General features: G+C 37.7%; 1 protein-coding gene across 1 annotated transcript; it reads left to right on the forward strand.

Annotated features, from left to right (window-relative positions):
- Nucleotides 1-2,964: 2,964 nt before the first annotated feature.
- On the forward strand, nucleotides 2,965-23,114 carry LOC101422220 (all-trans-retinol dehydrogenase [NAD(+)] ADH4). The gene is made up of 9 exons (XM_004453702.5): nucleotides 2,965-3,087; nucleotides 4,448-4,549; nucleotides 6,029-6,170; nucleotides 7,591-7,678; nucleotides 9,400-9,631; nucleotides 12,805-13,065; nucleotides 16,361-16,496; nucleotides 16,989-17,127; nucleotides 19,214-23,114. The coding sequence occupies exons 1-9, from the start codon at nucleotides 3,070-3,072 to the stop codon at nucleotides 19,236-19,238; spliced, it is 1,143 nt and encodes a 380-aa protein (XP_004453759.3). The 5' UTR covers nucleotides 2,965-3,069; the 3' UTR covers nucleotides 19,239-23,114.
- The last annotated feature ends 1,675 nt before the right edge of the window (nucleotides 23,115-24,789 follow it).

The raw sequence follows: 24,789 nt of genomic DNA on the forward strand, positions 1-24,789 counted from the left end.
TACCTGGGAAAAGTCAAGAAAAGAACACAAAATTTCAGATTACAAGGCAGAGTAACATTGGTAATGTAAGAAACACTCCAGTTTCTCTGGATGCTCAAAAGAGGGAAAATTTATGTAAGGATGGAGGAATCAGAAGAGGTTTCATTTGGAAAAGGATTTCTGAGATGAGCCTTCAGTAAAAAGTAGGAATTCCATCTGTAAAAGTGGAGTTACAGGAAATAAAATTACTTATAAAGGCAGTGTTTCAGTTTACTTGACTGCTCAAGAAAATACCAGGCAATGGGTTGGCTCAAACAATGGGAATTTAATGGCACACAGTTTTGAGTCCAGGAAAAGGTTCAAATAAAGGCATCATCAGGGTGATGCTTTCTCCCAGAAGACTGGTGTTCTGGGGCTGACTGCCAGTGATCCTTGGTCCTGGAGTCCTCTGTCACATGGCAATACACATGATATCCTGTCCTGGCCTCTCCCTTCTCTACCATGTTCCATTGGCCTTCACTTCTTGTTTCTGATGGCTTAATTTCCATTGTCTATATTTCATTCTGCATATAAAGGACTCCAGTAACAGGATTAAGACCTATTCTAATTTAGGTGGACTATGTTTTAACCCAAGGAACCACATCAAAAGGTCCTACTTAAAATGGGCTTGCATCATAGGAATGGATAAGGTTTAAAAACATGTTTTTCTGGGTTACACAGACACACCACCACACTCTACATTCTAGACTCCAAAAATACATGTTCTTTCCACGTGTAGTACATCCATGTGGAAATGAATACATTTATTCCATCACAACATCCTAAAAATCTTAAGACATTTCATTAACAATGCTAAGTATAAAGTCTCAACAAAATTGATTATAGGTATGGTCTAACCTGGGGCACAATTTCACTCTGCTATGGGCCTGTGAAATCTAGAAACAAGTTAGTTATTTCCAATATGCAATGGAGGGACAGATATAGGGTAGACATTCCCATTCCAACAGGAAGAAATTGGAAAGGAAACAGGAATTACAGGTCCCAAACAATTCCAAAACTCAGGAGGGCAAACCCCATTAGATTTCAAGGTCTGGGAGTCACCTATGAATTTCTTTTTTATCTTCTGGATCTGATGGAGTGACACCCAACCCTTCCAAGTGGCCATGCTCTCCCCAAATATTGGGATGAAGGCTCCAACCACTCCAAGCACCAAGATGGCAGCCAGGCTGTCTGCAAATGCTGGACCCAAGCCCCACCATCTCTGAGCACTCTCCATGAACAATGGGATTCTATGCTCACCCCTTCCAAATTCAGGGGCAGACCTAGCCTTTCCATACACATGAGTGGGCCCACTCTCTTGGCACAAAAACATATGTTCAGCCCAAACCTTAGCTTCCATGGTTTTTCCCTTCAAGACATTCTTCCTTCAATTTGTCCTTTGTGTTTGCATGCCCCCTTGACTTTTCATGTAGTTCACAGTGGGTCCAAACCATCAGACAAAAGGACTTTCCATAGGTTTTTCCTGCATAGCTGCACTTCCAACCCTGACTTCCACTGAAATGGCTGACTGGATCCATGTTCAGTTAAACGCTCACATGGAGCCCTATTTTCCAGGAACACACTTTCCAGAAGCTCAGGGAGGTCCCTGAAAGAGCCGCTTCTGGACCTGGTCTCAGAATACACCATCTCAATAGGCTCAGAATTTTCAAACCATTGATTTCTGATTTCTTTGTACTAAATAGTTAAGTTCTCAGCATATTACTTTCCCCTCTCATATCACTATATCCTGCAAGGATAAACCAAGCTGCACTTTCTACCCTTAACTTGTAATTCTCCTCAACTAAATATCCAGGTTCATCACTTTCAAGTTTGACCTTTTATCTGACATCAGAACTTAACTTCACCAAGTTCTCTGCCACATTAAAACTAGGATTACCTTTCCCCCACTTTCTAATAATACATTTATAATTTCCTTCTTGGGCCTCATCAGAATTCCTTTAGTATTCATATTTCCACCAACAACCCTTCAATGCAATCTAGGCTTTTTCTATCAAGCATCTCACAATTCTTCCAGCCTATACCCATTATCAATTCCAAAGCTGCTTCTACAATTTTTGGTATTTGCAATAGCAGCACCCTACTTTCTTGATACCAAAAATTGTTTTAGTTTCCCTGGCAATTCACACAAATACTATGCAATGGTTTGGCTTAAACAATGGGAATTTAATGGCTCATGGTTTTAAGGTCAGGAAAAAGTCCAAATCAAAGTGTCTGGGGCTGACTGCCAGTGATCCTTGGTATGGGGCTCATCTCTCATATGGCAATGCACATAGTAGCCTCTCAAAGCCTCTCCCTTCTCTTCCAGGTTCCGTTGACCTTCAGCTTGATTCCTGAGGCCTTCTCTCCATCTGTCTGCATTTCCTTCCACTTATAAAGGACTCCAGTAATAGAATTAAGAGCTATCCTGATTGAATTAGGTCACACCCTATTTGAAAGAACAGCCTCAAAAGGTCTTACTTACAATGGATTCACACCTACAAGAATGGATAAGTTTAAGAACATGTTTTTCTGGAATACACAGCTCCAAACCATCCCAGGCATGTAGAAGGACAGTACAGGGGATGCTCAAGTGATGGTGAATTTTCCACATTCTCTGAACACAAAGTGTCAATAGTGAAAGAGTAAGATACATAGTAAAACCATAAAGAAATGAAAGAAATAATTGTCATGGTTGTGAAGGAGAAAAGTGGGTAAAGGGGAGCAGTGAAACTGTGCTTTGCTTTCTAATTATTTATTAACTCATTCATGCAAGTTTAATGAAGAAAAAAAAAGGGTAAACCAAAACTTCTCTATACAATTGCTGGGAGCAACGGGGTTTTGCAGCTGAAATATGATACCACAAATGACGTGGTGAGAGTCTGGCAGAGCTGAGGCTCATGGCAACAAAAAGGTAAGTGATTGGAGAATAAGAGCAGCAGGAATGTTATTTATTCAAAGACAGTTCATTACAGGGCACAGAGTTTGCTACCTAGAAGTGGAAGAGCTTCTTAAATTTGAGAGAAACTTCTAAGACAAGACTCCCAAAGAAAAATGAGCACCAAGGGCAAAGTAAGCAAATAAACTATTTTTGCTCAGCTTTCTTATTCTCTCTAACAGAATGCTTGCTAAAAGAATTTTCCTTCAGGGATTACTCTCAGGAAGCAGCAACTTAAAGTTGCTCAAAAGTATATGAGTAACCCCTATGCTAGGAATTTATTCTAAGCAAATGACTGTGGATTTGCCAAAATAATTACTATAAGGATATTAAATTAAATAATATTTACAATAGCCAAAATAAGAGAGTTAAGTAACTATGCTAAAATGATAAAATAGAATATGCTTTTATTAGAAATCATGTTAAAGAATAATATGAAGTTTAATGTTATAAAAAATTACAAAGCAAAAAAGGAATATATGGAAAATATTCATAGTATATTAAGAAGTTTAAAAAAGTAGATTATAATGCATACAATATGCCATTTGGGGATACTTGAAGGATATACCTCAGAATAAGGTGGGTGCTAAATTTACAGGTGAATTTTATTTGTTTTGTGTGTGTGTATGTGTGTTTTGAAACTTCCTATAATTAATATATATTACATTTGTAATAAGATAAATGATATTCAAAAACACAATTCAAAATTGTACTATATAATCAAAATAATTATATCAAAATATATATTCATGTGGCCAAAGACTGGGAAAATCATACCAAAAGTAAAAATATTAGCTTTAGAACGGAGGATTATAGGTTTGTTTCTTTCTACTTTCCGTATATGGAAATAAAAAGTAAATAATTTGAAGAGGCTAAAAATATTTTAATCTAGGGATTATGGGATCCTAAATGTTTGGTTTCTTGGCATACATTTTGCCCAAGTTTTTACAAAGAGGCTAAAATTGTATTTAATTTATATTCAACTGATAAATTTTAGTAATTATGTAAGCCTGGCTTCTCAGACTTTTATGTGCATATGAATCCCCTGGCATTCTTGTTGAAATGTAGATTTTGATTTGGTAGATTTGGTGCAAGGCCTGTATCTCTAACAAGTTCCCAGATATCCTTGACACTGCTGGTCCCTGGACCACATTTTGAGTAGCAAAGATGTGCTACACACCCATGCTCTAGCAATCAGGACTCCAGTAACTCACATCTGATACACTGTTCAGTCAACAAATACCTATTGACCACGTACCCTGTCCAAACCCTGTAAATTTATCCTCCATGTTGTGGAAGCAAAAATCAAGGCATTATATTAAGATAAAACTTTAATACATCTTTTCTCAAAATTAAAAAGGTACACGTAACATCCTAAACTGCAACCACAAATTCCTTTTCATGAATTATTGTACCGACATGCTTTTCAGTTGTTGCCATGATATATTCTCTTCTCTCTCTCTTTCTCTCTCTCTCCCTCTGTCACTCATTCAGGTTATTAAATGCAAAGCAGCCATTGCCTGGGAAGCAGGCAAGCCCCTTTGCATTGAAGAGGTTGAAGTAGCTCCCCCCAAGGCCCATGAAGTTCGAGTGCGGGTGAGTGGGGACTTGCTCTGGGCAGGGACAGACAAGGCCCTAAATCTCAGCTTCTGGAAGGTCTGAGAGAAACCGGAGTTTGCATAATAGGACAGTTATGTGTTTTGATTCAGATAAAAACAGGCACTATCTCCAGGAGGGGTAAATTATTAACTACTTCTCAGCAATTACTGATCATGGTGGGCTTAAAATTTAGTGATCTTAACATTAATCATTAACCCTAAGAATGAGATAAAGGAATTCACATTGGATTTGAGTTGGTTGGGTTTTGTGTTTTTTTCCAATTTGCCAGTTACTAGAAAATTTTATTAAAAGAAAATCAGAGGACAGTGGACTTGGCCCAGTGGTTAGGGCATCCGCCTACCACATGGGAGGTCTGCAGTTCAAACTCCAGGCCTCCTTGACCCGTGTGGAGCTGGCCCATGTGCAGTGCTGATGCGCGCAAGGAATGCTGTACCACGCAGGGGTGTCCCCCGTATAGGGAAGCCCCACGCACAAGGAGTGCGCCCTCTAAGGAGAGCCGCCCAGCACGAAAGAAAATGCAGCCTGCCCAGGAAAGGTGCCTGGAGAGCTGACTTAGCAAGATGATGCAACGAAAAGAGACAAGGATTCCTGTGCCACTGACATCAACAGAAGTGGACAAAAAGAAGAACATGCAGTAAATGGACACAGAGAACAGACAACTAAGGCAGGGGGGGAAGGAGAGAGAAATAAATAAAATAAATTTTTTTTAAAAAAAAAAGGAAAGAAAATTTGGTCTAAAACAAGGGAAAAGGGAAACCTGAAGTCCTGCCTTGGGCAGCATAAGAGTCCTGGGTTCCTAGAGGAAGGAACAGGAGTGGGTCAGAAGAGACAGCAAAGAGTAGAGAAATATCACAGGTGGAAAATTTGGACACTTTCCCCATTTTTCCCAGGATTTGCCAGTTTTATATTTTAATCCCACATTGCTTGCACATGAGAATGAATGAGACACACTCATGAACAGAATCTTGAAGAATAATACAGGAATGCATTGGTGATTGTAGGCAATTCTCTATTTGATGTGTCTCCTTTACCTATAAAAGATATATTACTTCTGTTTCACATAGATTGAACAAAATTTGGACAAGCCCCCAGTCACAACTGTACTTGTGTTCCCTCCGTTCTCTCTGCCTGATAGACTTTATTTAAGTTTTCCTTGTTAGGGCTGATTTTTTCTCTCCTGAAGATAGTAACTTTCAATCCTATCTTTTTTATTTTTTTATGATTTTCCAACAACAATAAAAGATTTTTTAAAAAGATGCATATAAGAGGAAAATAATCTACCTTAATATATTTTTGTTTGTTCTTTTTTCTTTCCCTCAAAACGTAATTCTTTTATTGAGCTCTAGAAGTGTTGAATAATAAAGTTTCAAGATAATGTTAGACTTAAAATTACCCTCCTGACAGCTAAATAATATAATTACGGAAACACCACTCAAGCCTGTGATTGCTTTGTAGATAATCGCCACTGCCCTGTGCCATACTGAAGCCCATGTTCTCAATCCTAAATTTAAAGAGGGTGTTTTCCCAGTCATCCTTGGCCATGAGGGTGCAGGAATTGTGGAAAGTATTGGTCCAGGAGTGATGAACTTCAAACCAGGTATTTACTTTTCTAATTCTGATTAAATGGGTTTATCATGATATTTCACGGATAATGTCTTATACAGTTCTGGATTTGCATATAACTGATCTCTATTTAAATGGGCAACCATCTTTTCCAAAGCAAAACTGAGACCCAACACAGTCTAACAATGGGATAGAGTATTTTAAATCAGAACTGTCTAATAAAATCTGGCCTATGTGGTCACTTTATCTATACATAGCACTGAGAAATTGTCCTTTAAAGCAAAGTTACAAGGTTGCCTTAAACTGAAATTCCAACTATGCATAAATGACACTTTTAACCACCTCTTCCAAATGAAACAGAAAACTTTAATATTACATAAGGAATGAGGGCTTAAAGATAACTTAGGTGAGAAAAATTATGCATATGTCAACATTAGCTTAAGTGTCTTTTTGGAAGTTTGTAAGATAAAAAAATAATACCTAAATGAAGCCTGCCAATGGCTGAAATGATTTACCTCACATTTTATAACAGATCCCTCATATGTTGGAATATGGGCTGTGCAATCCTCACTTGTCAGACAGGATGAAACATATCATTCTTGACTCCTTTAATGAGAATGCCCCAAAGTTAGAGGTACATTAATAAATCTTTCTCTACTCCAAAAAAGATCATAGAAACATATAGCTCCCATAAAGTTTTACAACCATGAAGATTTCTGGCTGATGTAGACCCTTTAGTCCCAGCTCTGCTTCCTACCAGCCATATGACCTTGGGCAGTTACTTCACTTACCTGTGACTCAACTCAGATTCCTGGTTTCTAAAGTGGGGAGAGTAACAATCCCATTCTCAGATGGATGTTCCGCAAATTCAATGATATAATACACACAAGAAGTTAGAATGATGCCTGGCCCAGACCAAGTGTTGAGTAAGTGTTAATTATCATTACTGAGCCTTGGTCATTAAAGGATTAATTGTATGGCTATTATTAAATTGAAATTGAGTAAAACATCAGAAATGTAGAATTTGAGAATGTATCTAAACGGTGAAACATGGCAATGAAAAGTTTATTCTCCACATCTAGCTTATTATTGTTTGCCTGCACTGTTGTATGTGATGTTTTCTTCCATACATAGTGTTTGGAAATGTTTAAGCAGCAGTCATGTTGCAGAGAGATGCAGTAATAGCAGTCTCAGACAGGGCTCTGCACCTGATGGTATCAGCAGAGATTTGTTGCTTTACTACCCAGCCAAGAAAAAAAAAAGAACACGTGAGAGTTTTTACAATACTTGGGGATATCAGCAACGTTATAGGATAACAAAACCTTGTAGTCACCTAGAATTTTTGGTAAACACAAAATATATATTATAAACAATTTTGTTTTCACCCATTCATCTGATATAAAATTTAAATACTATCTGGAGCACCAATCAACAATGTTGGCCTTTCTTTCTAGGTGACAAAGTAATTCCACTCTACACACCTCAGTGTAGAAAATGCAAGTTCTGTCTGAGTCCACGCACAAATCTTTGTAAAAAACTCAGGTAAGCTCTTATACATTGTTATTAAGAGTATAAACTGGTACAAATATTTTGGGCAGCACATTAAATGGAGTTGAAGAAGTGAATAATTTCCACCCAGCAGTTCTACCTCAAGGTGTGTGCAAGAAACTGTTGCATATGTGTACAAAGATATACTGTACTAGAATGCTCATTCTAACATTGTTTATAATATAAAGCAATTGAAAACAGCACGAATATCCATCAATAAGAGAATGGATACACTTCTATGTAGTAACACAATGTAATACTTTACAAGAGTGAAAATGGTGGAACTTGAACTACCTATATCAACAAAGAAAAATCTCATACACAAAATGTTAAGTAAAAGACATTGCTGGATGATATATTCAGTAAGGTGTCATATGCAAAAACAATATTATATATTGCTTATGTTCACATGTATATGTAGGAAAAGTATAAACTCATCATTGGAATGATAAATACCAAATAATTCAGGATAATAGCTACTTCCATAGAGGAAGAAGGAGGGAAGCAAAGGGTTACAGTAAAGTAATTTACTCCAGTGCCACAAAGATGGAAGTCTTGGAGTCAAGTATTGAACCTAGGCAATCTGGCTCCAGAGTCCAAAATCTTAATCACTATATTATTTACTCTGCTCAGACTATAGAAGATTTATTTGTCCCTAATGAAAATTGAAACTAGTTATTTAAGAAGCTAAAACTGTACTACTCTTACTTCTATTACTGTGCCTCAGCTTCCTTATCTATAAAATAGGGATATTAAAAAAGCCTACTTCATAGAGCTGCTTTACAAAGATATTCAAAGAATTAATACATCATTTAACAAACCTTTAATAAAATATTGGATTTAAGCAATGACCATCAACTCCTCCTACCATCACAAAAACGTAATCAGCTACCGTGTGCCTCCAAAAGAAAATATACACCAATGAAGTGTTCTTACAAAAATATAAAACTTGGATACATCAAGTGTTTAGCTCTAAATACTAATTTAAAGGAAATACAGGAACAGAAAAACATGTTAAATCACACTACAGGAAATAAGTAATATCAGTAAAATCCAGAAGGAAGGAAAGTCTACAGGACAAAAGACTCAGTTTCTTCAACAAATAAATTGCAAGAAGAAAAACAAAAATGGGGAAAGGGGGGCCTGCAGCTTAAAAGAGACTTAAGAGGCATATCAAACAAATGCAATGTGTAGATCTAAAAGAATCCTTACCTTTTGGAGAGATAATACTGAAATCTTTCCGGAGGAACTAGTGATGCCTGGGATTGCTTCAAAATATTCTAGTGGAAGGAAGGTAAGTACAGTAGGGAGAAGTAGCTGATGAAACTATGATTGGCCATGAGTTGGTAATTGCAGAAGCTGGGAGTTAGGTATATGAGGATTCATTATGCTATCCCTTCTGCATTTATGTATGTTTAAATTTTCCATTATAAAAAGGTTTTTTAAGTGAATACATGTAAAGCTCTGAAAAGCTTCTGGCACATAAAAGTTCTGGCACATAAAAGTACTCAATTAAAGTTTGTTATTATTACCATCTTTAGAATACTTCTGACTACATATTTGCATGAAAAGTTCCGGGTCTTTTTTTTTTTCAATTTTCCATGTCATAAAATTGTTATAACGAATATATAATATCCAACATATTTTTCAAGAAAGTGAATCAGTGGTCCATTTACTTTCCCCTTTAAAGCTTTTTTTTCTTTTTAATTTTCCAGTCGAAGCAAAACTCCTATTGCTGATCAAGAACTAATGGAAGACAAAACCAGTAGGTTTACCTGCAAAGGAAAACAAATTTATCATTTCATGGGGATCAGTACCTTCTCTCAGTACACTGTGGTGTCTGATATTAATCTTGCCAAAATAGATGATGATGCAAATTTAGAGAGAGTTTGTCTGCTTGGATGTGGGTTTTCAACAGGCTATGGAGCTGCAATCAATACTGCCAAGGTAAACCGTCCAACACCAGCTTTTTTAAAAAGAACTTACTAGGCAGTGGTGTGAGTTAAGGAGTTGCAGTTACTTCTCTTCAAATCCTCTGTGTATTACCTCTGTGGTTTTAGGCAAATTATTTAAAATCTCTACTATCTTTCTTTCATAATATCTCCCTGTACTTGTCAGCCAAAGGGGTACTGATGCAAAATACCAGAAATTGGTTGGTTTTTATAAAGGGTATTTATTTGGGATAGGAGCTTACAGATATCAGGCCATAAGCATAAGTTACTTCCCTCACCAAAGTCTATTTTCATGTGTTGGAGCAAGATGGCTGCCAACGTCTGCGACGGTTCAGGCTTCCTGGATTCCTCCCTTCCTGCGGCTTGCTTCTCTTTCCTCTGTGTGCTTACTTCCTGGGGCTCCAGCTTAAGGCTTCAGCATCAGACTCCAACATCAAAACTCCAACATCAAAAACCCCTCCAACTTTGTCTTTTGCCATTCCTTTTATCTGCGAGTCCCCACCCACCAAAGGATGTGAACTCAACACCCTACTGACAAAGGAGGTTTACTTGATTACTTAATCCAATATAATCTCATATGCCCAGAGGAAAAGATCAGTTTACAAAGATAATCCAATATTTCTTTTTGGAATTCATCGATAATATCAAACTGCTACACTACCTAAAATAGTTGTGGGGGTAACTGAATCATATTACATATGTAAAATATCTGGCCCAGTGACTGGCAATAGTTGCCAGTGACTTTCCTAGCTGTGCTAGCATGTTAGAGTAGAGCCACTCCTGGATTTAAATACAGCCTGCTCAAATATGCCCCTTAAATATGAACACCCATCCTAGAACAACAGACCTACTCATGAAGCAATGGACCCTATAGAAATCCCCACCCATCTCCATACAGCCACCGGTATTTTCTGTCTGATGCGGCAGACATTTCTCCCTCAACCAGTATATTACCTCTGCTTCTCATCCTGTCCCTTTGTGATTTCAGAGGAGGATCTCAGGCAGCAGGCCTGATGGTGGTAAAATGAATTTCTGGAATCCCATGTCAGAATTTAAAAGCTTTGACAGTTAGAGATTAGAGATCTGTCAAAGAGAGATCCTGCACCTGGATGTCTCAATCACCTTATTTTAATCTCACTGCCACAAGTCTTTATTTCTTGACTTCAATTGGCAAAATGCAGTCAGACCAATCTTTCTAAAGAACACATCTGAATGTTGCATCCCCCTCCCACTATTCCTCTTTTCCTGCACTATGAGGTCTCTACCTCTGCTGATCTCTGATCTCCCAAGCCCTGCCCAGAGCCCAATTTCCAGTCACTGTAGTTTTGGGCTTTTCTCACCTGGGCCCTCTCCATCGCTGCAGGCTCTCCCACCTCCTCCGGCTGGCTTCACTTGGAGGCCACATCTTGTGGGAATCTGCTCCAGCCTCCCAGGCATGCATTGGGCATCCCTCCCAGTCTTCCCCAAAGTATCAGTGCTTATCCTTTTCTTCATTCTTATCACACTGTGGAGAAAGGTCCCCTCTACTTCTCCTTCCTATTAGATTGTCTGCTTCTTGAGGGCAAGAACCTTCTATTGTCCGTGGGCCATCTCCAGAGCCTAGCACTAAGTGCTAATACTATGTGCGAGCAATAGATAAGTTTTCAGTGAGTTAATGAATAAAGCCAGCTATACATACAACCCTTAAAACATCTTAGTGAGGTCTGTCTTTAGCTTTACAACTTAGAAATTCCTTTTTATCAGGCTACCGAGAGTTGTTCAGTGACCAGGAAATAAAGTCAGCCTCACCAAAAAAGAGGCTGATCTAGCATCCAGAGTACCAACGAATGACTTTTCATTAAGAATTATATCTGCCAAAAGACAGCAATGCTGCTCTTGCTCTTGACTGTCAGCATATTATCTCCCTTAAAATTCATTCACTCATACATTCATAAAAATAAAAAGTAGTTTGGGAAGTCAAACTACAATCTGAAGGTCTTTAGAGGAAGAGTGCTGTTAGTAGAAATCTCTTCATGCCAGGCAAAGAAATTTGAACTTCATTCCATCTAAATGAATTAATGATTTGGGATGATCAAATGAGTCAATTTACATATAGAGAAATATTCATGGTCATTCAAAACCAACTGTGGGAAGCATATTTGGCTCAACTGATAGAGCATCTGCCTACCACATGGGAGGTCCAGGGTTCAAACCCAGGGCCTCCTGACCCATGTGGTGAGCTGGCCCAAGTGCAATACTGATGCACACAAAGAGTGTCATGCCATGCAGGGGTATCCCCCGCGTAGGGGAGCCCCACGCGCAAGAAGTGCACCCCTCAAGGAGAGCTGCCCCAGGCGAAAATAGTGCAGCCTGCCCAGAGTGGCACCGCATACACGGAGAGCTGACGCAGCAAGATGATGCAACCAAAAGAGACACAGACTCCAGTGCCACTGACAAGAATACAAGCAGACACAGAAGAACACACAGCAAATGGACACAGAGAGCAGACAACTGGGGGGGGGGAGGAGAGAAATAAATAAAAAATAAATCTTATAAATAAATAAATAAAAACCAACTGTAACATTAATACGGCCAAATTAGGGCTATTAGAAACATAGATGTCAAATTACTTGTGATCTATTAAAAACGGAAAACAATAAACTCTGTAGGATGTATGGACTTTAAATTTTGCTCTGATAACACAAAAGGGCAAAGGGGAAATGAGAATTATTTTCACTTGGGCTTGTTCCTTATGTGAAGCTAATCATAATGAACCTTGAATGAGTCTCTAAATTTAGCCAGAGGGACTTGCCCATTCTCATATTGGCAGATTTCCCCATTGGCTATATCATATGGTTTCCTCCTACCCCCTGAGATGGTTCCTTCATCTGTTTGCTCCTTGTTTTTGCTTGTTGTATTTGGTCATTACCTGCTTGTTCTTTTTGCTTGATGTCTGCTCATTGTCACTAGTTGTTTGTTCATCCTCCCCAGGAGGCACTGGGAACCTATCCAAGGACCTCCCATGTGGGAGGCAGACAATTGCTTTAGCCACATTTGCTCCCCAATCAAAGGTTTTTTAAACAGGCAATCTTTATTTAGATGTCGCCACCCCTACGTCAGCCCTTCTTCCCTTAAAGAAGAGTGGGACCAACTGCTTTAAAAGTTATTTTATAATTTTCTTGCCTGCAGGTCACCCCTGGTTCTACTTGTGCTATCTTTGGCCTAGGAGGTGTCGGTCTTTCTGCTGTAATGGGTTGTAAAGTAGCAGGAGCTTCTAGAATCATAGGCATTGACATCAACAGTGAAAAGTTTGCAAGGGCCAGAGCTCTGGGAGCCACTGATTGCCTCAATCCTAGAGATCTGGATAAACCTATCCAGGAAGTCCTCATTGAAATGACCGATGGAGGTGTGGATTTTGCCCTTGACTGTGCAGGTGGTACTGAAGTCATGGTATGTATATATTTTCATTGGTTCTTATTTTCCATTTATTCTTTTGCCATCAAAGTATAGAAAAGGGCAAGTCATGTTTCTTACAGTCACTGTGATTATTCCTTGTTAATATTTTCAAAAAACAGTGACAGGGAAATGGAACTGTCAGTTTCAAATCATTTCCTACTCCCTCCACTGCATTACATGTACTTCAGTGCCCATAGGTGTGTCCTCCCAAATTCCAACACTGTTTTTGAGGATTCACTCTTATCTTGTGCTAAGATAAGCAGTGATATCAGCAATATTTGTAGATTATTTGCAGATGTTGACTTTTCTTTTCTCTTGAGATCACCCTATAAAAGCTCAATATTTTTTGGCTGGAAATAAATACACACACACATTGCAAAATTTAAAAGAAAATCTTTTTTCTCAAACCATACAACTTTGTATTATTCAGATTACTTCTTTTATCAAAATGGGCTATATAATTTGTGGAGCCCCTCTGACTGAGGGTTCCTGTGCGGCAGCACTGTTTGCACACCCATGAGGCCAGACGTGTCTATTCTACACCACGAGGTAGGGTAAACGAGCCAAATGCAACAGGCAATATCTGAAAATGGGCTCATCCTTATTCTTCAGTGAATATTCACCTAAGGCATATTTGCACAGACATTAAACAAAGATTTCTATAATGAAAGTGTTGCAGAATTTAACAATTAAAGTATATGCCTATGGACTATTCTAATTTTAGTGTGAGCTGTAAAGTAGTTGTGACACTATTCCCTTTGACTTACATTTTTACTTGGTCTGATTCCTACAGTCCTTCCCTGGGAACGGTTCTGTACTTCAAGCTCCCAGAAGTAGGCTTTGTGCTGGTTCTTACCCTTGGTTTTTACCTGCCTGAGGCATTCCCCAGAAGATAAACCACTTAAAACCATATCTGGCATGTAATACTCAATTAATGTTAGCTATTGCTACTACTGTTCAAATATCATGCACTCATTAGGACTCCTTATCTTGCACTGCACTCCTGTGCTCAAGGCTTCAGCTCTACTTTTTAAGTTGTCTTTTGGTACCTGCAGCCTGCAATGTGTCAAATTCATTCTTCCACCACCCACAGCTGAAATTTTTTAAAAATATTGCAATTTAGCCTATTGGCCTTATTTTTCTAGTGCAGTGATTCTCAACATCTGCTACACTTTGGTATTCACGCTTGTTTTTTTTAATACCAATGAATGGGCTGCACCCCCAGTGTATTCTAAGTTCTTTGTGTGATTTTAATGTGAAGCCCAGTTGAGAAGCACTGATTTAAAACTTGGCTACTAATTATTGGTTTCTATTATTAACTAATTTATTATACCAAGAAAGGTAACTAATTGTGGAACAGAATTATTTTAGAGAATACAAATGAAAAGAGATGAATTTATTTACTCACAAAAGAATGAGCTACCTACCCTTCAACGAAACATTTCCATAACTAGATTCTAGATTGTTAACCGAGACTTAAATAATGGGTATGAACCAGATCTAAATGACCTCTAACCCTCTAAAACACCATAAAGAACAATTAGAAGGTTATATTAACTGACAATCCTATAAAATTCAGCTATAAATATTTCTCACCAAATGTTTCTAATGTAACAATTAGAAAGTTACATTAACTGACAATCCTGTAAAATTCAATATTTTATATATTGAATATATAAAATATAATAATATTTCTCGCCAAATGTTACCAGAGGTTCAGTGTACAGTGCTGTTTTATACGATACCATTTCTATCATCATAGAGGTTATCCCCTTGCTTGGAGCAAAGCTCAGAAAGGGTAACAGGAAAAATATATTTTTTTAAAAATCAAAGTAAACAACACCTTAAGGTGACAAACAGTGCCTGCGGTCTTTCCCTCATCCACAGATATTTCTATACAGTATATATAAACAAAAACGTTTCTGCAATTTAAAAACTATGGAAAGTGGAAAAACTGCTTTTTAGAACTGTCAAGTATTCTCGAAACAATAAATAAATAGACATTCAAATAAAAATTCCAAAAGTTCCACATCATTGTATCTTCCATCCCCAGTGAAAGAGAAAGAGAAAGAGAAGGGGGGAAGTGAATTTATTGTATGTCAAAGTGCCTCCTTCATGCAGTTATTAGTGACTAATGGGACCCATGTTTCCTACTGAGGCTTGTAAAAGTAAAAATTCCCTCAACAGGTCAGAATCAAGTTCACTGCTGATTAGGGCAAGGATATGAGACAAAGTTTATGCTTTTTTTCTATACTAGCAGTCTCAAAAGGTTAAAAATGATCATCTGTTTATTTTAGGACTTCTATGTAGGATAGCTATCCACTAGTTTACGTCTTTCTCAAACTTATTTATATTTTCAAGCCTTAGCACTTTTATATTAACCCCAAACTCTCGATAGGTAAACATAATGATGCTTTCTCTTCTGTTCATGCAAAGACTAGTGTGCATCTAGGCAACTCTGCTGGGCAACTGTCTTCCGTGAGGCAAATCAGTAAGCAAAGAAGTTCAAACTTGTGACTTCACGATCTCTATCCAAGGCCATCTTGGTTGATACAGGAGAAGAAGGGGTGGTTGGCAGTTTGCACACTGGCTTTTCTATGTGTTGGTTTGAAAGTGACATATCACTTCTGCCCATAGCCCATTGACCAGAATTAGTCAAATGACACTACCTAACTGCAAGAGGTTAAGCAATGTAGGAAATAGATGAACCGTTTGATGAGCAACACCCATTGTCATTTTCCGTAAGTTTTTTGCCCTCTGTCTTAAGTAGGCTTTCTTCATATTTGTCCTACATTGTGATCTACTAAATGTCCAATGTATGCTTCATTTCTTAGGCTCTAGTGAATAATTACATACTCACCCTCTCGTCATGACTATAAAGATTTTTATTCTATTCCCCTGGAATTGCAAATATTTTAGTATATACCCATAGTAGATCATTGACCCTTTGTTGATTAGAGTTTACATCTTCTATAATCTTTTCTAACTCTTTGTGTGTGTATTTTTCATGATATACAGTGTTATACAATCTAAGTTCAGCCTAACCATGGTATTATACAGAGTAAAATAATATTTTCTGTTTCTTTTTAATATCTTAATAGAAGATGCTCAAAATTTCATTTAACTATCTGTAACATAACACTGGAGGCTATTAACTCTTCAGCTTGAACCCCACTGCCCTATATGCAGAGTTGGATCAATTTTTCCCTAAAGCCTTGTACTTATCACATTGGAGTACATGTTCTACTTTTCTATGCACTCAGGCAGACTTTTGTGTTCAACCTTCCAGAAAGCAGCCTTGGAATGCACAACAATAGGATGGGGATCATGTACTCTCATTGGAGTTGCCATTGGTGACAAAGGACTGAATATTTCTCCAGTGGAGCTAATAATGGGCCGTACTATAAATGGAACATATTTTGGTGGTCAGTTTTTTTTTTCTTTTAATTTTCTCCATGACACTACTCAAATTCTTAGAGTAAAGATTATCAAAAGGAAAGTAAAATAATATGTTACTTAAACACTGAGAGCCTAGAATACATCTAATGATTACATAAAAAGTATTCTATTAATTTACTTGAAAGCAAACAGTTTGTATAGAAGGATAAAAACAATTCGCAAATTGAATATTTTTAAAATAAGTCATCCAACATAGAGGGGAAAAGGCACTTTGGCCAAATTGAAATAGTTTCTTACCTAAAAGTAGAAATAATCTTGAACTTTTCTTATGAAGAAAGTAGAAGAAAAAAAGATAAAAGTGCAGAAAATAGAAGATGACTGGGGAGAGGGGTAATCCATTCGAAGCAACCAAATCTGATTTTAAAAGCTCATTCATTCATTTAACAAACACTGAGTAAACTACTTCTTCATGTTAAGTGCCATATCTTTCTTTATTTGGCATTTGGCCCAAATTACAGGTTGGAAGAGTGTAGATTCCGTCCCAAAGCTTGTTACTGACTACAAGAATAAGAAATTCAATCTGGATGCATTGGTGACCCATACCCTGCCTTTTGACAAAATCAATGAGGCATTTGACCTAATGCACCAAGGGAAAAGGTAAATTACCAAACAGATGGGTAAGTGATTTAGAAAAGCTTTTGAGAGGTAATATTTATACTTGATCTTAAAGAACTTGCCAATTTGTCTTTTCTGACATTTTCCACCTATCAGAAGTACTAGATGCACTGAAAAGATGAAACAGTGAGCATCTAGGGGGGCGGGGAAAGCTTTCTACTCTATTTCCATAACATTCACTGCTATACACAGTTACAACGTAGAGGTAGAGTGCTGTTATAAATTGGCACATATTTCCCCTTTCACAAACAATTGTTAACTCCATTGGGACTTCTCCCTAGAAAGGAAGATTTATATAGTATAATGTTAGGTCCCTCTGGGACAACATGTCTCTGGGACTGGAATCATTATGTTCTACAGTTTGACAGAGAGTGCCCATAAGAGGCTCTTCATCTGCAGAGGGAGATGTGAACAATGAGTGGCCAAGTATGAGATGCTTAAAGAACGCCCCAGCTCTCTCATTCACTTGCTTTGAGCCTTCTGAGCCATACTTTTAGCTATATTGTACTCCTCTGGCATGGACACTGAGAACTGATTTACAGAAATTCCCCAAGTGGGGACCTCTGGGGTGGAGAGTGGGTAAGACTACAATAAATGATTTTGGTTAAAATGCTGACGCACAGCCCTGATCGACAGAAGCAAAGGGCAAAAACACCAGGAACAATGGTATGTAGCAGAGATTCAGCGCAAAGAAGCAACAAAAAGAGTAGACATCACTAAAGAGAAATTTAAAAACCTAAAGTAAAAGGCATATAACAGGAGCCTGAAGTAGAGAGTACATGGTGCAGAAGAAAATAGGTCCATAGTGTAGGACCCAGGCTACTTTATGGGAAAGAAACCTGAGGAAATATACCCACTAATATCAACTCCCCAGTTCACAAATATGTTAGGTATAACATATCAAAAAGAAGTTCAATAAAAAGAAAAGAAAAATGAACATTATATGCTACACTAAATAAACTGATATAACTGTAAATCCTACATTATCCTGTGCAATCCCAAGGTCCCCCTAAGAAGTACTTCTCTAGTTAGGAGCTGGGGTAGGGCTTAGTGCCCAACCCTGGTACACATAGCTCTTCCACCACCATCCCTTCCCCCTACAGTTCACAGCTACAAATAGTAATATGTCACCCACAAGGAATGGTAAGTTGCAGTCAAGTGGAAAATGTTGTATTACTTTCTTAATAGCTAGGTGAGTCTCCCAAATTCTCAAAGCAGTCTTCCCTGGTAATCAGTGGTAGAGCAAAGGCCCACTGAGAAGATCACTCTGACTGCTCACCCAGGTGGAAAGAGCAGAGGCTAGCCCTCCCCAGCTGTACTTACCATTGGAGCAGGAGCCACAGGACAGGACAGCCCTCCTATCATACCAACTGCAGAGAAGCCACAGAGGAGAGGGAAAGGGGTATAATGTAATGGTCAAATGGCCTGTTAAGGTTCAGTGACCCTCACCCGTGGTGAAAAAATTACACAGAAGTTCTCCCTCCACAGGTAGTTGTAGCTTCCACTCCCTGAGTGAAGAAAAATTTATACACAGCAACTGACTGATACGAGAGATTCCACAGATATAGCAGAAAGGTCCTAGATTCAGTAATAATCTGTCCTTGAGGCTTATCCCCCTCTTTGCTTCTACATGTTAAAAGAGTCATCCAGGAGTGAGAATATGTGACCTCTCAGAAGGCAGCATCCCAACCCACCAAACACCCTGCCCTTTGATGTCCAACTTTGCCCCAGGCTATAGAAGAGCCAAGAGCAGTGACTATTTCAAAACTAAAACTTCACTACAACATTAGTATGCTCTACTTCTCTACAGCAAGCACCACTGGACAAGGAACCTCATCTTGGGTCAAATGAGGGTCCCCAATTTTCTCCCAGGTTACCAACCCTATATAAAAGTTATTATTAATTATATGGATGGAAGACGATGACAAGACAAAAGAAATTAGTCTTAACAAAGTGGGTCTATGAAGATTTGATCAAATCCTGAAATTTAAAAAAAAAAATTATTTGTGGACTTTGGTTAAATTTATCATGAAAACCATAATTATTTTTGTTTTATTATTATTAACAGCATACGAACAGTTCTGACCTTTTGAAGATACCAGGAGAAATTTGGAATACCATCTGACTGACTCTGAACTCACCTGGATAATTTATAATCTGATATGAACCAAGGGAAGTTATGAGTTTAAACAAATATAGTTAATGTCGCAGTATAAATAAAATGAGCAAATTCATGGAGTTTGCTCATTCCCTACCCAGAATGAGGGTAGAGAATGGGGAGCTGATGCTCAATTTGTGTGTAATTTATAAAAAGATTGATTGTAAATGTTTGGAAATGGATAGAGGTAATAGTAGCACGTTATTGTGAGTGTAATCAACAGTGCTGATGTGGGTATGACTGGTTGAAAAGGGAAGTTCAGAGTCATGTACGTCACTAGAAGGAAAGCTAGAGGATGAAACATGGGACTGTATAACAGTGAAATAGTGAACACTGTGGTGGTTGATGAATGTGGTTAATAGTACAAATAAAAGAATGTTCTTCTATGAACTAGAACAAATGCATGTCACTATTTCAAGGTGTTACTAGTAGGGTGGTATTAATATAGAGACAAAAATATACCTAATGCAAAACTATGGACTATAGTGAATAGGAATATATTAATATTCTTCCATCAGTTGTAACAAAGGTACCACACTAATGATAAGTATCAATAATAGGGGGTATAAGGGGTGTGGGGCTTTTATTTTTGTGATGATGAAAGCACAACTCTGTGATTATACTAGGAACCATTAGATTGCACAGTTTGGATGGATTGTAGGGTGTATGAGAAGAGATGTGATGTGGGGGCATTTTCGGGAGTAGAGTCGTCCTGGGTGGTGCTGCAGGGACAGATGCTGGACATTGTGTGTCCTGCCATGCCCCACTGGGTGGACTGGGGGAGAGTGTAGACTACAATGTAGACCACTGTTCATGTGGTGCAGCAGTGCTCCAAAATGTATTCACCAGGTGCACTGAATATGCCATGATGATGGAAGAGGTTGTTGACGTAAGAGGAGTGGGGTCAGGGGGGTGGGGGGTATATGGGGACCTCATATTTTTTTAATGTAACATTTAAAAGAAAATGAAGAAAAAACAAAAACAAAACAAAAAAATTAAAATAACATAGAACTGTATAACACAATGAAACCTATTGTAGACGATGGAGTATAGTTAATAGTACAAGTATAAGAGTGTTCTTTCATGAATGAAAACAAATGTATGATGATAATACAAGGTGTTCATAATAGAGTGGTGTATGGGGAAAAACATCTAATGAAATCTATGGACAAGAGTTAATAATACTCTGTTAATAATCTTTCATCAATTGTAACAAGTATTCCACACCAATGCAAGGTGTTGGTGGTGGGGTAGTGTATGGGAATCCTGTATTTTATGTATGATTGTTCTATAAACCCACAACTTCCCTAACAATTTTTTTTAAAAGCTGTAAAGATTACATCATCAGTTTCCATAAAATATATTAATTCCTATGTTTAGTAACTATGATAATTGAAGTACTTATGAATAGAATCATATCATGTTTGGGAATTGTTTAATACTATATCCAGGAGAGTGGAGAATGAAGGGGTAATTAAAAAAAAAAAAACTACCTTGGCCCTATGTCTGAATTTTTTTATATTGGGAGCTGAATATATAGGGTTTCATTATATTATTCTCTTTGCTTTTGTATGGTTGAAATTTTTCATAATGAAAAGATTTTTACTAGAAAATGTCATTATATATACATACATATGATGTATATATAAACGCTGTTATGTAATTACTGATAAACTACTCTATTTTAATAAGCTGTTAAATCATTTCCTTTTTAATATCTAATTTCTTTTCTTTTAGCCCTGACTTTATCACTGTTAACTATTGTATTAGTCAGCCAAAGGGGTGCTGATGCAAAGTACCAGAAATCTGTTGGCTTTTATAAAGGGTATTTACTCGGGATAAAGCTTACAGTTACAAGGCCCTAAAAAGTCCAACTCAGGGATGCTTTCTCACCAAAGTCTGTTGCCATGTGTTGAAGCAAGATGGCTGGCAATCTCTCCTGGTCTTTCCTTCCTTCTTCCTCTCAAGGCTCCATGGGCCCAGCTTCTAATCTCAGCTATAGGCTGGCATAGGGCTCATCGGTCTTCCCAGGGCTTTAGCTGTTTTAGCCTTCTCCTCTCTGTCACGTGGCAGGACCAAAATGACCAAGTTCTCTCCTCCTCTGTGTCGTCTTCTGTGTCTATGGAGCTCTTTCTCTTCCAGTGTATCTTCTTGAGTGAGTGTCCCTTTTTATCCATCCACCAAGGGGCGGGGACTCAACCCTGAATCATGACCTACTCATGTGGTAGAATCAAATACCTAATTTTAACAGGTAATTTAATCAAATAGGTCAACTGAATTTACTGCATTAAAAGGGTATCACACCCAGAGGAACAGACCAATTTACAAACAGGATCTCTCTTTTTGGAATTCATAAATAATCTCAAACTGCCACAACTATAATCACAAGGAATGGGATAGCAGAATTTATATAAATGAATATTTTAAAAAGAAAAACCCCATCTACATCTTCGAATTTCTATCTTTATACAACCACCCTTTTCTTTTTCTATAACTATCATATAATATTTAGTACTTTGCAGAGTTTAATGATCTATAATTTGTCCTAAGTAATGCTATTTTCTATAGATAACTAAAAGTGACAAAGAAAATGTACTTAAAGTAATACAGTAAATACAAATATTTAGTTATACAATTTAACAAACAAGACCTATATTTAAAAAACAGCAAAATGAGAGTTTTCAAACAGTTTAAAAGAATAAGATAATAATTTGAATCAATTTAATAAAAATTGGCTCTCAGCTTGGAGTAATTTCAGAAATCTATCAGTCTAAAAAGAATGTTTACCACATGTACTCTGGAAGAGGATTAACTCTCAAGGTTTGATTGAGAAGAGTAGTAATATCTGAAAGTAGAAACTTATATTTCTGCTTATTTCAAAATCTTTTTCATTAGAAATGAAATCCAGTTTATCCATCTGTAGATGCTTCCTTTCTTGGCATTGTGGGGAATTATGACAACCCACAGGCTGTCAGCTCTTCTCATGATATCTTTAATTCAGTTACGTTTTGTCTCCTCATCCCCTCCTGTCCTCCTTTGCTTCTTTGAATCCCTCCCAGGTTGTGTAAGACATCTCTGCTTTTCAGATCTTTGCAGCCACAAAGCTGTTCTCCTTTGGCTCTTGGTGTCTTTATCAAAATTGTAACACATGCCGTTTTCAATGTTAGTTTTTCAAGTGTATGTTTGTAAACTCCTGGATAACAGAACAATCTTTGAATCCAACCTTCTGTCTATTAGAAATGCTCAATAAATATATGCTGCTTGATAAATGAAGTTTATCTTAAGTATTCAAAGTATTTAACATTTTAATGAAATGTTTCTAAAATATTTTATATGCTTCTGCTTTTACATAAAAAGAGAACCCCAAATCTATTCTCAATAACTCACAATAGTTTTTATGAGCATTAGTTTTTATGCTAAGCTGTGATACAGTAGTATCTCTCTCTCTCTCTCAAAATCTGATTATTCTTAATGAGGCTGCTAGAATTATTTGTAAAATAAGTGAAATTGTAGAGTAAACTGTACAGGACTTAAAGCTTGCACGTGATCATTCCTTCAGCAGCAGAGGGATTTAAGCATGCATCCAATTTAAGTCCCAGCTGAAACTCATAGTAAATGTGTTAATATAGTACAATTCTTCAAAATGTATTTCTAATACATGTTATGTGAATATATCTTTCTCAAAACGAGGAATGATATTGAATCTTTATATGATACTCTGGAAACAACAAAAATTTTGCATCAATAATGCATTTGGATACATTGTATGGTATGTGGATATATCTCAATAAAACTGCTTTTAAAAAAACAATTCATTTGACAATATGTAGAAAACTTCCATTTGAGAACTGCACTTTATTTTTTATTATTATTTTTGTTTTGTTTTTAAATTTTATTTTATTTATTCCCAACCAGTCCCCCTACCCCACCCACGTTATTTGCACTTGTTGTCTGCTCTCTGTGTCTGTTCATTATGTGCTCGCTGTGTCTGCTGGTCTTTTTTTTTTCTAATTTTATTTTTCTCTCCCCTCCCCCCACCCCAGTTGTCTGCTCTCTGTGTCCATTTGCTGTGTGTTCTTTTGTGACCGCTTCTATCCTTATCAGTGGCACCAGGAATTTGTGTTTCTTTTTGTTGTGTCATCTTGTTGTGTCAGCTCTCCATGCATGTGGCACCATTCTTGGGCAGGCTGCAGTTTCTTTTGCACTGGGCGGCTCTCCTTATGGGGCACACTCCTTGCACGTGGGGCTCCCCTACATGGGGAACACCCCTGCGTGGCACAACACTCCTTGCGCGCATCAGCACTGCGCATGGGCCAGCTCCACACGGGTCAAGGAGGCCCGGGGTTTGAACTATGGACCTCCCATGTGGTAGGTGGATGCCCTATCCATTGGGCCAAGTTCGCTTCCCTTGGTCTTCTTTTTAGGAGGCACTGGGAACTGAACCCAGGGCTTCCCATGTAGGAAGGAGGCATGCAATCAAATAAGCCACCTCCACTCCCTGCTTGTTTTGTCTCTCATTGTGTTTCTTTGTTGTGTCTCATTGTTGCATCAGCTCGCTGCCTTGCTCATCTTCTTGAGGAGGCACCAGGAACTGAACCTGGGACCTGCCATCTGGTAGGCAGGTGCTCAACTGCTTGAGCCACATCCATTTCCCTAAGAACTGCACTTTAAAGATTTAAAAAAGGAGTCTGCAAACAACTGATGGCTGCCTGCTTCTCACACTCAGTCTTCACTTAAAGAATGTTACTTTTTTAAAACCAGGGATAACACAAGTAACAATATTTTTATGGGATTATGTCACTGAAACAAAACGAAAATGGAACTTGACCCCTCCAAAAAAATTATTTTAAAGATCTGGATTCTCCTTCACAGAGCAGTTTCTAAAATATAAGATACACAGCTCTATTTTTAAAACTGATTTTTTTTATATTAAATTATTACAAACCTTTAAAAATGCTAGTTAATAGCATAGACAATACTTGAATTTGGAAGGCAATGCAGTCACAGTATAACATTCTGAGAGAAAAAAAAATTTTAAGATGTGTTTTCCACAACACAACAGCAGAACGACACAACCACAACACAACACGACACTGTGAAAAATATTCCAGACCATGCAGAAGACTTCACAGTAAAGAGGTAAAATCCTAAAAAAAAAAAAAAAAAAAAAAGGTGTTTTTCCTATTCCTTCAAACAGCCTGGCCTGTGATTGTTTTCCAAGCATTACTACAGTGCCCTCTGGTGTTCATTTACATTTTTCTAGCACCAAAATCCTCTTTTCTTTGAGAAAAAGAATACAAAATGATAGGGAAAGTTGTTAGTGTGCGAGGAGTGGGGTGGGGGATATTTGGGAACCTCATATTTTTTTAATGTAACTTTTTTGTGTGATGTATATCTCTTCAAAAAAATACAATTTACAAAAATGATGAAGTGGGGAGTGGGGAGTGGGTTATATGGGAACCTCTCATGGTTTTTTTTGTTTTTTA

Source organism: Dasypus novemcinctus, chromosome 1, assembly GCF_030445035.2.
Source record: "Dasypus novemcinctus isolate mDasNov1 chromosome 1, mDasNov1.1.hap2, whole genome shotgun sequence".
In the NCBI taxonomy this organism is placed as follows: Eukaryota; Metazoa; Chordata; class Mammalia; order Cingulata; family Dasypodidae; genus Dasypus; species Dasypus novemcinctus.

Coding starts and splice junctions, on each gene's coding strand:
- LOC101422220 (XM_004453702.5), top strand. Junction 4,550..6,028: donor CCCATGAAGTTCGAGTGCGG/GTGAGTGGGGAC, acceptor ATTGCTTTGTAG/ATAATCGCCACTGCCCTGTG. Junction 9,632..12,804: donor CTGCAATCAATACTGCCAAG/GTAAACCGTCCA, acceptor TCTTGCCTGCAG/GTCACCCCTGGTTCTACTTG.